Source organism: Sander lucioperca, chromosome 5, assembly GCF_008315115.2.
Source record: "Sander lucioperca isolate FBNREF2018 chromosome 5, SLUC_FBN_1.2, whole genome shotgun sequence".
NCBI classification, from domain to species: Eukaryota; Metazoa; Chordata; class Actinopteri; order Perciformes; family Percidae; genus Sander; species Sander lucioperca.
In genome coordinates, this window is record NC_050177.1 from 19558223 (window position 1) to 19573912 (window position 15690).

At 39.3% G+C, this 15690-nt stretch overlaps 1 protein-coding gene across 1 annotated transcript; it reads right to left on the reverse strand.

The window, feature by feature from the left end:
• Nucleotides 1–47: 47 nt before the first annotated feature.
• nars2 (asparaginyl-tRNA synthetase 2, mitochondrial) lies at nt 48–14630 on the reverse strand. The gene is made up of 14 exons (XM_031297523.2): nt 14277–14630; nt 10365–10474; nt 10126–10246; nt 9624–9764; nt 8128–8208; nt 5445–5539; nt 5167–5299; nt 4117–4215; nt 3948–3985; nt 3782–3848; nt 1802–1939; nt 1574–1671; nt 374–400; nt 48–276 (listed from the first exon to the last, which is right to left on the reverse strand). Exons 1-14 carry the CDS (start codon nt 14436–14438, stop codon nt 132–134), a joined length of 1455 nt encoding a protein of 484 aa, XP_031153383.1. The 5' UTR covers nt 14439–14630; the 3' UTR covers nt 48–131.
• Nucleotides 14631–15690: the final 1060 nt, after the last annotated feature.

Here is a 15690-nt window from a genome sequence, read left to right on the forward strand (position 1 = left end):
AAAAGAACTAATGGCTTGTAAACACCAATAAACCAATTCAAACTTAATCAATGTTAAATATCATATTTATTTGATGTTTGATAGACAGCAAATACAGACTTATAAAAGATCTACTAGGCTGGAACTGTGTTTTATAGAAGACAAGAATGAGAAAAGCGAGGGAAAGGAATCACATCTTTTATGTTGTCAACACCGAGAATGCATTGCAAATATCGCTCAAATCCCAGTCCAAAGCCGCCGTGAGGGACGGAGCCAAAACGCCTCAGATCCAGATACCTGCAAATAAATACAAATGTAAGTACAGACACCACTCTGTTGGTGTGTTGTTCCTATTTAAATGCTGTTCATGGAAATGTGTGTGTGTTTTTTTTACCAGCTGTAGGTGTCTTCCAATCCAGCCCTGGGAAAGAATGATAATGAATGTAAGATCCTCTGGTCAAAACACAAAGTCAAGACGCAACACAAAAGCCAATCCTCTCTAGCATCACGCTGGTGTGTTTTCAAACCATGTACAAATAACAAAACTAACTTAATATTTACTTAGTATTCTCTTCTATTTCAGGGTTCGACATTCAGAACAGGGACTGTGCATATTAGGGTTGAACTCAAGAGCAACAGATACATTGACCAGCACCTAGGGCTAGAGCTGGGCAATATATCGATATTATATCGATATCGTGATATGAGACTAGATATCGTCTTAGATTTTGTATACTGTAATATCGTAATATGGCATAAGTGTTGTCTTTTCCTGGTTTTAAAGGCTGCATTACAGTAAAGTGATGTCATTTTATGAGTTTACCAGACTGTTGTAACTGTTCTATTATTTTCCTTTACCCACTTAGTCATTATATCCACATTACTGATGATTATTTATCAAAAATATTATTGTGTAAATATTTTGTGAAAGCACCAATAGTCAACACTACAATATCGTTGCGGTATCGATATCGAGGTATTCAGTCAAGAATATTGTGATATTTGATTTTCTCCATATCGCCCAGCCCCAAGTTCACAATCTTCTAATTATCAATTTCATTTAACATCAGAAAATGACTTTTGATACTTAAGTACAATACATATCAGATACTGTAAGACTCTGACTCAAGTTATCTTCTAAAAGGCGACTTTAACTTCTACCAAAGTAATTTTCTGGTAAGATACTTTGTGTATATTCAATATATATGTCAATGTATCCTAGTTTGTATCCTAGTTTTACTTTTACATATGTGTGGTGAGTCAGGGGGCTTAAAAACCTGCTAACACATAACTGAAGAAGTTAGTCTGGATTTAATCAGCTGAAATCTTCAATCTACTCTCTGCACACTGTTGCCCTGTGAGGTGGCAAGAGTGCAGAAAAGATGTCGTTGTTGTTGTTGTGGAAGGTTGTATAGAAAACATTTTTTTATTTGAAACAGCCACTGCAGGAAATGCGCCAGCTAGCGCGGTGACATTAGTGGGATTATGCTTGATCTCAATGGATTAAAAATACAACTATATTTGAAGCAATTAAGCAAATAGTGTAAATATATTAGCAGGGGCCTTCCACGACCCCTGGAGTATGTGTTCTTACTCTTCCAGCCGAGCCCTCAGCAGATCCAGCCTCTCCTCTCTCAGCGAGCCCCCACACAGCTCTCCGACTCCTGGCACCAGAAGGTCCACTGCAGCTGCCTGCACACAAACCAGAGCCGGCGTCAGCGTAGATATGCAAATCGCTGTGATAACTGACATTACAAGGAGGGAACTGAGTGGCTAAATCATTGATTCACCCAGCATTTTGAACAGTGTAACCACGTCTTACTGTATGCTCAGGATGATCCTGGTTGTCTCTTGCGTAAAAGGGCTTGAGATCGTAAGGATAATCAGTGACAAAGACTGGTATGTTGCCACAATGTTTCACCAGGTACTTCTCATGTTCTGTCTGCAGGTCACAACCCCACTGGAGAAAAGAAGAGCTAAAGTCAATGTGGAGCTCTGTGGAATGATAGTGTTTGTAGCAAAAAATACAGTAGATATTACAGGGTTTCTGCAGGTTTTACCAAGTCAAATTTAAGACTTTTTAAACACCTTTTTAAGACCTTTATGAATGAAATTTAAGATTTATATCACGACGTAAAACTGCAACAATGTGCAAACGTACCTGCAAAGTAAATAAATGTATTCAAATTGAATAAAAGCGACACAGAGTAATAATAATTTGTACAAGCGAAAGAAAGAACTCCCCAGAACCACAGACACCACAGAATTAGGCCCTGTTTACACGAGAACGCTCGCGGGTGAAACGTAAAAATATTTTATCTGATGTGCCTTTCGTTTAGACGGCAACAGCGTTTTTGGGGCTTAAAAACGCAAAAAAAGTGAAACCACCCTCCAGACTGGAAATTTTAAAAACGCTCCACCGTCGCGTTCCCATCTAAAGGGTAAAAACGCAAACATTTTTTAAGGTTGTTTCACTTTTTTGCGTTTTTTAGCCCCAAAAACGCCATTGCCGTCTAAACGAAAGGCACATCTGATAAAATATATTTACGTTTTCACCCGCGAGCGTTCTCGTGTAAACAGGGCCTATGTCTAGAAAAGAGTTGGCCCACTGCTGCCACGACAATGTGTGAGGCGGCTGCCATCGCAAAGCCAACGTTTTCTTTGCTGCAGTGAGACCAGCCCATAGCATACATCATTAAGTAAAAGCAAGGTCGGTGACAGTGGAATATTAACTCCAAGCAGATCACTAAAAGTGAGACATACATGTCTCCAAAAGGCAAACACATTGGGACACTCCCAAAACATATGTATAAATGACCCTGAGACATCAAGTGTACATATGTCACAATTAGGGGATGGGATGATTTTCGTAGCATGACGTTTTCTTGGAGTAAGATACATTCTGTGTACGTATTAATTGGTGATCAGGGTTTTTGGAGGTATCCTGTAGATTCTCCCATACTGTGTCACACAACAGGAAACCCTGTTTTTAAGACCATTATGAATGAAATTTAAGCGCTTGTATCACAACATTAAAAAAAATGTGCAGAGTGCACAAAATTACTTGCAAAGTAAATTAATGTATTCAAATTGAACAAAAGCGACATGGAGGTTGCTTACGGGAGTTGCGGAGCTGCTGTGTGGGTCTGGCCTAGGCAGGTTGATGGTAGTTGCTGGGGCCGGGGCTGGGGCCGCCAGGGGGTGGAGACCCTTCACAGCAGTTAGATGTTCCTCACTTTTTGCATGAGACTCCAGCGCCCGTATCATAGACTTTACAGTCAATGGCCCGTACACCCAAGTACCCCTTCCCAGTTCAAATCGCTTTCTTGCATAAGAAGCAGTAGGCTTCAAATACAATGTTAGCAACTTGGCTTTAACCGAGCCCTACCCTAAATGCAGTTTTTTTTCAAGCCAAGTATAGCCATAGCCAAAGAATAAAATCCGTTTTATGTCATAGTACAATCCCAAAGAGACTCCCGCCAAAAACAGGAAAGCTGATTGGCTACGATATAAGTTGCATGTTGGTCTCATTTGTAGTTGTAATACAGCAAATTATATATGGAGTAGCGAAAGAAAGGACTACAAGGGAATAAAAAATAAAAAGCATTCTAAAGCGCTGCGGGAGCATTTCAATGAGCATTAGAGGTAGCGTTACATGGACGTAAGAAAATTAAGACTTGTTCAAGATGATTTAAGACCCAGAACATAATACTACCAGACTTTTTTAGACTTCTTAAGACCCCGCGGGAACCCTGTATTAAGTCTGCCCATAACAAAGAGAAAATAAAACATCGGTACTTACGTCTGTTGGGAAGGCAAATTTCTCAGAGCTGCGGTTTAGGATGTCTATAGCTTCACTGTAGGTAATCCTGAAGGTAGATTGAGATAGTATCAATCATTCAAGGCCTGGACTTTATTCTTTAGCTGATATAATTGTATATGCTATTTTTGGAAAAATACAGACTTACGCAGGGAATCTCTTCTTCAGCATAGCTTCTACAGTGACCTAAGAGTGTATGGATGCAATAGGAGAGAAATGTAAGTTGAGATAATAATGAAATCCCATGCAGTTGTGGCCGGTTGGTATAAGGAGTCAGGTTATGTACCCAAGTTAAATAAGCGTCCTTCAGGACTCACCCGGTGTCCAGGAGTCACATGCTTGTGAAACAAATCCACGTCCTCGGCACAGTGAGCCAAGACATGCTCCGTGGCAGATCTGAACATGTCCTCCATGACCTAAAGACCAGGGCCCAATTTAATAATTAAAGCTTTCCGGGGCACCTGTGCATAAGGGCAACTTTAAAAGTCACATAAGGCAAGTGGAACATTTGAACTTCATTACACAGAAATTGATATGATGTGACATTAGTTCACTTCATCCAAGATCCAAGTCTGTGACGACTGCGTTTTTATCCAAGAATACCAGACAACTTTAATGCTACTTAGTCTCTCCTTTACAAGTTTGCAAAGCAACTTTGAGGGAAAATAAAGATGACAAAATGATAGAAAAAAAACCCTTCTGTTTATATTAGGGACTGTCAAAATGAACGTGTTAATAATGAGTTAACACAAATTCCTTTCAATGCCACTACGCAGGCCCATTCTGTGATTTCGCTGTCTGCAGCGGACATGAGACGGCGGAACGGGAGCAGGTCTTACGGGTCTTACTATACATCCATGAACGGGGGTGGATGGCTAATAATAATAATAATAATAAGAGGTAAAATAAAAGGGTATTTTGAATGGCAAGTTGAGTTCCAAAGCCCTTCCAGATGGTTCTCTCCACAAGACCACAGTGTAAGAAGTTATTTGCGTGTACTGTCGATGTGAACTGAGTTACATCCGGTCTCAAATGCTTGAGCACTAAAAACTTGAGAAAGTATCCCTTTTCACATTTAGAACAGATAAAAAAAATGCGTGATTAATGTGTGATTAATCACGAGTTAACTAGGACACTCGTGCGATTAATTGCGAATAAAAATCGATTGACAGCCCAAGTTTATATAGTACCAGCACATATCAATACACTTCAAATCCTGGAAGTTTATTTTCATAGCTTGTTAAAATGAACAGAAACCAATGGTTTTCAGAAAGGTAAGTAATCAATTGATTGTATGCAAAAGAAATAAGTTGAGTGAAAAGTTATCGGGTTACTTTGATAACCTTTAGGACAACAGCATAACGTACCTTGGTGAGATCCTCTAAGGACTGTGTGAAGGAGACCTCGGCCTCCACCATGTAAAACTCAGCCAGGTGGCGTCTGCTTTGGGAGTTCTCTGCACGAAAAGTTGGCCCGAATGTGTAGACTCTAGAAAAAGCCCTGGGAGAGAGACACGGCATAATTAGAAATGTTCTTCCGTGTATGTGCACGTGTCTGTCTCTTACTTTGTGAGGCTGAACATACATAGTAGGATATGTGAATTTTATAAATCACGAGAAGTTATATTCATGTAAGTTTATCTCACCCTGACATCACTTCCAAATGAAGCTGACCAGACACAGTCAGGAAGGCTGGGACAGAGAAAAAGTTCTCCTCTTCTTCATTCTGTGGGCCCGACGGCTGACAAATTCAAACAATGTCGTTAATCCTTCTGTTCACATCACAGCTTTGATTGACAGTTACACACTGGAGGCGGCACCATCTACATATCTAACCCATCTACATACAGGATTCACAGAAATCTAAAATACTGTTATGTCTATAACAGTGGTTTTCAAACTTTTTTCAATAATGTACCTCTTTGAATTGTTTTTTTTTTTTTTGTTTAAAGGAACACGACTTATTGGGACTTTAGCTTATTCAGCGTATCCCCCAGAGTTAGATAAGTCCATACATACCCTTCTCATCTCCGTGCGTGTCGTAACTCTGTCTGACGCCCCCACCGCTAGCCTAGCTTAGCACAGATCCTGGAGGTAACCGGCTCCATCTAGCCTACTGCTCCCAATAAGTGACAAAATAACGCCAACATTTTCCTATTTACATGTTGTGATTTGTATAGTCACAGCGTGTACAAATAACAAGGTCACATGAGACACAGCCATCTTCTAACCGTATACATATTGGGAACTATATTCTCGGAAGGCGAAGCACTGCTACTTGGGCGGAGTGATTTGCTCGCAGCACCTGAGAAGGGGAACAGCGGTGCTTTTCAGGTGTTGCACTAATCACTCCGCCCAAGTAGCAGTGCTTCACCTTCTGAGAATATAGTTCCCAGTATGTATACGGTATGTTACAACACGCACGGAGATGAGAAGGGTATGTATGGACTTATCTAACTCTGGGGGATACGGTGAATAAGACAAAGTCCCAATAAGTCGGCGTGTTCCTTTAAGCCAAGCACCACGTGACCAGCACGAAACAATTTTGGTAGAAAAAAAGTGTATATGAAGAGGTAAAATACGGTGTCGGCAGTGATAGATGTACTAAACAACAACCTTGTAACTGAAAAAAAACATTTAAATCCTACATTTCAAATGTTTACAATCAATCACTTAATTCATTCATTATTATAGTATCATTATTTTAGGAATTTTGTATGACATCATTTTCAATTTTCATTTTGCAAAAAATCTCCCGTACCCCCTGCAGTACTTAGGTGTACCCCTAGGTGTAGCGTACCCCCATTTGAGAAACACTGGTCTATAGCAGGGGTATTCAACTTAAATTGCAAGAGGTCCAGTAAGTCGACATTGCGCCCCTGCTGAGGTCCGAACATTTCGATATCTACAAGTACTAAAGGAATCAGTTTAGTTAACGTTTTTTTGAACAATGTAGCCTACAATGTTTTTAGTTTTACAGTAACATGTTTTGGGGATAACTTAACAAAAGGATAGAACACTTCTCTCTACTGTCTTTCAGGCTGCTTTGTTAAAGCTTTTTGGTAAAATGCAAAATCATTAATAAACTCAAACAGGCTGATGAAATGAAAAACAAAGTGCCATAAACCATATCTAAGTTTGCTTTGCAAATCTTCCTTTCAGTCAATACAAATAAAACCTCCTCAAAGGGAAACTAAATAAAGTGCTGTTTTTAAGCTGACCTGAGCTTAATAATCGCTTAAAAATAGAAGCACAAACTTCCTAGCTTAAAAAAAAAAAAAAATCACAAAATCAAATCCATAAGATCATTCATGGACACATGGACATTTTTCAGGCTGATCCCTCTCTGTGGTATGTGTTGTAAGAGCTGTGACACCTACAGTAAGATGTTCTCACAAAAATCTTTCCTCTCTGCATTGTAAAATCTCACAGATAACAAAAGCTGGGCATTGCCACTAATAATAGATGCACTCCTTTACCATTTATCCATTGGTAGAGATTTTTATGTTGTCCTAAAATCCACTGTATTCTCAGCAAGCACTCATCCGCCCGCTGTTGCGCTGTGAGAGAGTGAAGGCTGGTGTAGATCACTCATATTGGGCTTTGAGCACATTGATTTTCCACATCCTCACCTCAGACTGCTGTGGGTAAGTTTCCTCGAGGTGTCTGTGTCTAGTTTCATAGTGGCATTTAAAATTCTGGCTTTTAGAAAACCAAGGCTGCACTCACTTTTAACTGCCTCACACATTTCACTATGTGTGACAATCACATGTTCTGTTGTATTTTGTCTTGACTGTTGTTAGTGTTTGTCTTGCCTCTCAAACTATGAGGGTGTTGCATGTTTGTTACTGTTTTTTATGTTTTTCTTTTTATGTATCTGCCTGGGGACAATAGATGAAAATTAGCTATGGTGCTAACTCTAGCATATTTACATTGTGTACTTGTACTGATGTCCATTAATATGCACTGTCCCTATCTAAATAAACAATTAAATAACTAATAGACAATCGCAACAGACTCCATGCAAATGAGGCACACCCATGCCAAACAAACAGTCGCAGGCCATTTTGAACAGGCAGAATGAGGCCAGCTTTGTAGACCCATACAGGTCTCTGGCCTTGTTCTGTCTGTTCAAAATTCCTTTAGCAACAAGATAAATATGCATATAACTTATATATATTTCCCGATTGTGTCAAAAAGCTTTGCGGTCCGGATGGAAGCCTCTCGCGGTCCGGTTTTGGACTGGAGTCCGCCAGTTGTTGACCCCTGGTCTATAGCATGGGACCTTCACTTTAAAAAACATTTATAAATACATGTGTAGATACTCACCTCAACCTGAAAGAGCTCCCCTGCCCCTTCACAGTCATTTGAGGTGATGACTGGAGTGTGAATTTGCACAAAGCCATTTTCCTGGAAAAAATAAATACAAAAATGTCCTGCTCTGCATTCTATTAAAGTGGCCATATTATGCTCATTTTCAGGTTCATAATTGTATTTTGAGGTTGTATCAGAATAGGTTTACATGGTTTAATTTTCAAAATTACCATATTTTTGTTGTACTGCACATTGCTGCAGCTCCTCTTTTCACCCTGTGTTCAGGTCTCTGTTTTAGCTACAGAGTGAGACCTCTCACTGCTGTTCTTTGTTGGCAGTCGCACACGCTCAGTACCTAGCTAGCTGTTTGTTTCTACAACTTCAGTAGTACAAGGCAGGATTAGCCGGGAGACTTCTTCTAAACAAGGGCGCACTTCCAACTTTGCGTGGAATACCTGCAGAATGGAGAAACCGATGGAGTGCCTTCTCCAGGTAGGGAATGAGTCCTTACCCCAAGTGAAGGAGTTCAAGTACCTTGGGGTCTTGTTCGCAAGTGAGGGGACAATGGAGCGGGAGATTGGTCGGAGAATCGGCGCAGCGGGTGCGGTATTACATTCAATTTATCGTACCGTTGTGACGAAAAGAGAGCTGAGCCAGAAGGCAAAGCTCTCAATCTACTGGTCAGTTTTCGTTCCTACCCTCACCTATGGTCATGAAGGCTGGGTCATGACCGAAAGAACGAGATCCAGGGTACAAGCGGCCGAAATGGGTTTCCTCAGGAGGGTGGCTGGCGTCTCCCTTAGAGATAGGGTGAGAAGCACAGTCATCCGTGAGGAGCTCGGAGTAGAGCCGCTGCTCCTTCGCATTGAAAGGAGCCAGTTGAGGTGGTTCGGGCATCTGGTAAGGATGCCCCCTGGGCGCCTCCCTAGGGAGGTGTTCCAGGCACGGCCAGCTGGGAAGAGGCCTCGGGGAAGACCCAGGACTAGGTGGAGGGATTATATCTCCAACCTGGCCTGGGAACACCTCGGGATCCCCCAGTCAGAGCTGGTTAATGTGGCTCGGGAAAGGGAAGTTTGGGGTCCCCTGCTGGAGCTGCTACCCCCGCGACCCGATACCGGATAAGCGGACGAAGATGGATGGATGGATGGATGGACCTGCAGAATAGGGACATGTAAGTAGTTCTTTTGTAGATTATGGTGAACTAGTGTGTGTTGTAGCAGTGTTTTGCCATTCAGAACGAGCTAGCAGGCTAGCGCTAGCATGCTACGGTTAGCCACCTCGTTTCGGCTAGGGACGTAAAAAGCCGTGCCGATTTTGAACAGCTCACCCGGAGACTGAAGGCAGGACACATTCAGAAACCCGTATCGCACTCAAAACAGCATGGATGTTTTTTTTCCAAGTTTGTATGCGTGTGGAAGCACCAGAGACACAAAATAACACTCCAAATCCCAGAAAAAGTGATTTTTTTCATAATATGAGCACTTTAAGAACTCCCTCACTGACGTTCTCACCTTGAAATATGAGTGAACTGCAGTAGCGGCCTCACTGCGTATTCTCAACAGGGAGCTGAATGCATTTGTTCTACACCTGAGATGAGGAAACTGGCGAATGTACTCGAGGCCGTGTCTCTCTTTGATTTTGAAGGGAAAATCCTAAAACAAGAAGACAAAGCGACACTATTTAATGACATTTCCTATACAATGACCAGATACAAAGTTAGAATGAAATATAATTCCTTTATTGTCATTGAACAAAACTGTATAACAAAAATTAAGTAGCAATCCCAACAGTGCACTCACAAATCCAAGAAGAAAATAAAGAAAAATACAAATATATATTATAAATAAATACATATATACTTGCTGTGACCTATACAAACAGTAAAATGGCTAAGATATTGCACATTTGCTGAGTTTTAGTGGCCCTGTATACAAGTAATACTATCTAACATAGAAGAGGTATAATTTAAAGGCAGTAAAATGTTTGTGGGTCAAACGTCAGTATTTCCCTTACCACTGGGTTACATTCTCCAACTACATGGATTTGTTGCGCTTCCAGTTCAACGGGCTGATTTTGGTGTGGACTTTTCCTAAGAGTACCTGTGACTTCAACAGCACTACCAAATGTGAGCAACCTTCATTTAAGGGGAAAAGAGTGGAAGACAGTCAGTGGATTTTAAGCATGTGCACCCTTTATACCTAAAACGGTATTGTCAAGGATTATGTACTGGAAATAAAAAGTGAAGTGCCTACGGATCATTCAGCTCTGAACTGGCGACGACCTGCAGCGACAGCAGTGAGCTCCCATCATTCACATGCAGGAAGAGATTTGCCTTCTGAGCTCGAACAGAGCGAACCCATCCCTGCAACAGAAAAACAAGTCAAACTACACTTAGCTGTTCCTTTTGCTAATACAGAAATACAGTATGTTGGTAATTTAAAGCTATAGTGCGTAGTTTCTGTCGCCCCCCATGAGGAATTCAAAGTAATGACAACAACACTGTCGGCGTGTCCACATGATACAAGCCTTCCGTGATCGCGCACGGACTCCCACCCCTCCTCCACACAGTTACAGTGGTGCTCATAAGTTTATGAACCCATGCTAAAGTTGACTAAAAAAGAGGAATAAAAAAAATCATCTTTTGGAATTTGATCTTAATGCCTTAATTAAAAAGAATATGAAAAATCCAACCTTTAAGGACACCAATTGTCTTTGTGAATGAATAATGTATCGTAAATAAATAAATGTTCTTCCTTAAAATACAGGGGGCATAAGTGAGTACACCCCTATGTTAAATTCCCATAGAGGCAGGCAGATTTTTATTTTTAAAGGCCAGTTATTTCATGGATCCAGGATACTATGCATCCTGATAAAGTTCCCTTGGCCTTTGGAATTAAAATAGCCCCACATCATCACATCCCCTTCACCATACCTAGAGATTGGCATGGGGTACTTTCCATAAAATCATCTCTCAATGCAAATCAAACCAGCTATTAGGCTAACTGAAATAAAACCATGCCAATCTCTAGGTATGGTGAAGGGGATGTGATGATGTGGGGCTATTTTAATCACCGGACGTCACAATCTTCTGAACGTAGCCATACTGAGAAACACAGAGAGAGTTGTGTGGAGCTGATAGTCTTAATTAGCTTTGTAGCAACTCATTTGGCAATGCCTTGAATGTAACGGACGTTTATGAATATCAAAAGGTTACGCACTAAAGCTTTAAGAATTTCACTCCTCTTTCTCAATAAAATGTCAACTAAATGTATACACTGTGGTATCAATATGCAGTTATATTTGGAAATCAAAGTGTTAGGGGTGGGGAATTTGTTTTGCGACGATTTTTAAAATCGATTATTTTCCCTAGAATAGATTTTTTTTTTACAAAATGATTCACCTAAATATTTTCTGTTTAAACGGTACCGCTGACAGCGACTACATCATTTCCGTTTCCAGCCAAACAGAGCAAAAGCAGAAAATCTATGTTATGTTCTTCTTTACAAATGAAATAAATGTCAGACTTTTCGTCTTTTTTAGAAAACAATTAGTTTTTAGAAAGGTCTCATGAAATATTGTCTATAGTGTATTATTCAACTTTTGTTTTTGTTAACCCTCCATTGTGTAATTTTTTTGTTGATCCTTAGCAAAAAACCCTTTGTTCTTTCACAAATATGTGCTCATTCATGTGTAATTACTTCCACCAACTAATCACAGTATTCTCGTAAGCGTAGAATCTGCCATTCAGAATCATTCAGAATACATACAGGCGAGTCACTCGAATGACGGTCGCCATGTAGCGCCTCCATCTTTAAAATACATTAGCCAAAGAGGGACATACCTCCGCCTTTAGCCCTTTTACATTCAGTGGCACGGTGAAAGAATGCCAGGAGGGGATTACTCGCCAGGGAAGCGAAAAAGAGAATTAAAACGACAACGTGACAGGCAAAACAAGACCAAAGTTAATATTGGAACAGCTGCACGTAAACGATGGAGATACTAAGAGCTAATTTCGGGTTCGGCCACCGTAGGAGTTAAAACGCGATTGGAATGGGAGGGGCTAGAAAGTAATATTCAGTTGGTTGTCAAATACAATTTCACCGCTAGATGGGAGAAACTCTTACCCAATGTGGCTTTAAAGAAGGAAAAGGAAATCACAATACTCAATACTATCAAATCGCAATACTTCTAGAATCGGAATTAATGAAAATGGCAATACAAATCCAATCAACACCCATGCATCGTGAAATAATCGAATCGGGAAAAAAGCATATGTGAAAAAAGCAGTGTGAAAACTACAAACTATAGCTATAGCATAGTTCAGTAGTAGTAGAAGTAGTAGTGTTACAAGTAAAAGTCCAGCATTCAAATCTTATTTAAGTAAAAGTAAAAGATGTTAGCATTACAATATACTTTAGGTACCACACTTTAAAAGTAAAAGTGCTCATTATGCAGATTGGCCCATTTCTAGGGTTGGGTATCGTTTGGATTTTTACGATTCCGATGCCGAACCGGTACTTTTAAAACAATTCCGATTCCTAAACCGATTCTTGAAAAGCTGAAAAATGACATCAAAGATGTAATACTAGCGATCACGTGCAGTGAATAGTTAATATGCTTTTATGTCCGTTTTGGTGAGCCCAGAGTGAAAATATGGCATTTTAAAAGTAGCCTACATTTACGATAGCTAGTTAACGGTAGACTACAGAGAAAGTGTGATATTTTCACGTCCGTTTCGGAGCAACAGAGGGAAAATATTTCAGTTGACACCTTAAGTGGAACCGAAATGAGGAACCGAAATTTGCGTTCTAATCCGGTCCGATTCCTACCGGTTCCATAGTTCCACAGAACCGGGTTTCGGTACCCAACCCTAACCCATTTCATAATCTGGATTATAATTATTGATGCATTAATACGCTCATATGTTGTAGCTAAAGGTTAAAACATTTGAACTACCTTATATACTGCTGGATAACTTAACCTATGATAATACATCATACGTTATTTATTAGTTGATTTATGATTTATAAAAGCAACTATGGAGTAAAAAGTACAATATTTGCATTTTAATTGTAGTGGCAGTATAAAGTAGCATCAAATGGAAAATACTCAAGTAAAGTACAAATACCTCAAAATTGTACTTAAAAGAGTAATGTACTAATTACATTCCACCACTGTAGTTCAGGGTGCATAAGGCGCTAGTTGGGGTACAGGTAAATGATCTGTTTGATAGCAGATCTTTGGGGGACATTTGTTTAGCAAATCCCCATCTAAAGTAGGGCTGGGCGATATGGATAAAATCAAATATCACAATATTTTTTACCAAATACCTCGATATCGATACCGCAACAATATTGTAGTGTTGACTATTGGTGCTTTCACAAAATATTTACATAATGAGATTTTTGATAAATAATCATCAGTAACGTGGATATAATGACTAAGTGGTTAAAGGCAAATAAGATGTTTGATAAATAATCATCAATAATGTGGATATAATGACTAAGTGGGTAAAGGCAAATAATAGAACAGTTACAGCAGTCTGGTGAGTTAAGAAAATGACATCACTTTACTGTAATGCAGCCTTTAAAACCAGAAAAAGACAACACATGCCATGCCATATTACGATATTACGATATCTAGTCTCATATCACGATATCGATATAATATTGATATATTGCCCAGCTCTAATCTAAAGTATACTGCAAGGTTTACATATTCAGTTAACGTTAGGTGTATCCCCTGGTTTAGGTGCTAAAGTAAGAAGTAGTCAGGCAAATATATGAAGTTGTTTGCAAGAATTATCTTGTGGTAATATATTTTAAAGGTATACGTGCAGTTTAGTGTTCCAAATTCCCCATACAATGTCCTCAATTAATTATGAACCTGCTAAACCACCTGTGCTACCCTAACCTTAACCTGTCTCAAATAAGACCCTCATCATTTGGGACACTCAGTTTTTGGAAAATAATATGGCACACTAAACTGCACGTAAGCCAAGTTTATTAGGTTTATAATTTAGCTAATTTATTCATTAAATACAGTGAAAACTTAACGTTAGTCTGGGTGTAACGTTAGCTAAAATAAGCAGCATGTTACTGAAGGATAACGTTAGCTGTTAGCACAAATTAGCAGAAGATTTTAAAAGTAGGCGTGAATGTTACCTGTACTTTGACTTTTGCTCCCAAGTCTGCACCTGAAACGGCTTCGGACACTCTTAGTTTCGCCGGTGTCTTCTTACAATAATGTCGAATACTAAGCAATATTCCCCGAGATACTGAAGTGGTTGTTGCAACAGAAAGCGTTTTAACTGCAGCCCGAAACATCGTAATAAAAGCTGCACTTTGAGGCACTAAAACCGCTAAAAGCACAACATGTCGCGACAACTTGAACACACAATAAACAACGTATTAAATGGTATTTTTTAGGGTTTTGCTTTGACTTGACTTTCACGTTGTGTCACTTGTCTGACAGTAAGACTTCCTGTATGGGTCTTTCGCCATTCGTCCAAGTCAGTCATGTGGATTGAGATTACCCAATCAGATGTCGGTATTTTACAGCAGTCCTTATTGCTCCAGGGAGTTGTAGTTTTCTTATAAGAGCCTAAATCCCATTTTAGACGGACGTTAGAAGTGTAGGATTATAATTTCACTATTTTTAATGCAATTTTATGAATGTTTTATGATATTTGATTTTATGGTAGAGACTAGAGATGCATATTTAATAAAAGTAAAGTATTTTGAGAATTGTCATTGTGTAGGTAGGTCTGGCAATGCGAGACTATGGGATGACCAGTAGCAGAATAAGGTCTATTACCAAGTAGGTTTTCACTTACAATGAATTTGCCTTGGTGTTTTCTGAATACAATAAACATATTAAGAGGAAATAAAATAAAGGCAAAGTAGGCCTACTGCAACAGGCAAGAACATAAATAGAAATACAATAGAAATTTACAATACAAAACGCATGAAAGATACTATAACAAATATGTACAATATAACTGCTTTAGAATAAAGATGATGCCATCACTTTTAAAACCTAGAAAGCTTCTAGGATGCTGCAAGAATCATTTATATTTTAACGTCCCAGCAGGTTGAAATGATTAATTTGTTGTAAAGCTGTGTTTCTTGGTGTGAAATTGTGACAAGTTTCCCAATGCATGCTCAAACCTGTCTTTAGAACCACTGGCCACAATATTTTTTTTTTACAAAAAGGCCACCAACCAAAGTCATTTCTACACACAGAGAGAAATGTAAAATATTTAAGTATTTCAAAAGTCATTGTTTTTACACCATAGACCTTTTTTTTGTTCTGTTTTTACAAATATATCGCCTATAAACACAAACTGCTAAGATGGACACAGGCTGGGGTAGAGACATCTGTTTAAAGCACACACAACAATCATCACATACATTGATTTCCTTAAGATGACAGTGATAGGGATTTTTTTTAGTTCATTGTTTACACCCTAAAAAAGAAAAGAAATCATAATTTCAATGAAGTCTTGTAATACTAGTGGTTCAGGCTGTAACCATATTCTTATTATAGATCGTATACTTGCAGTCAAAATGATTTGAA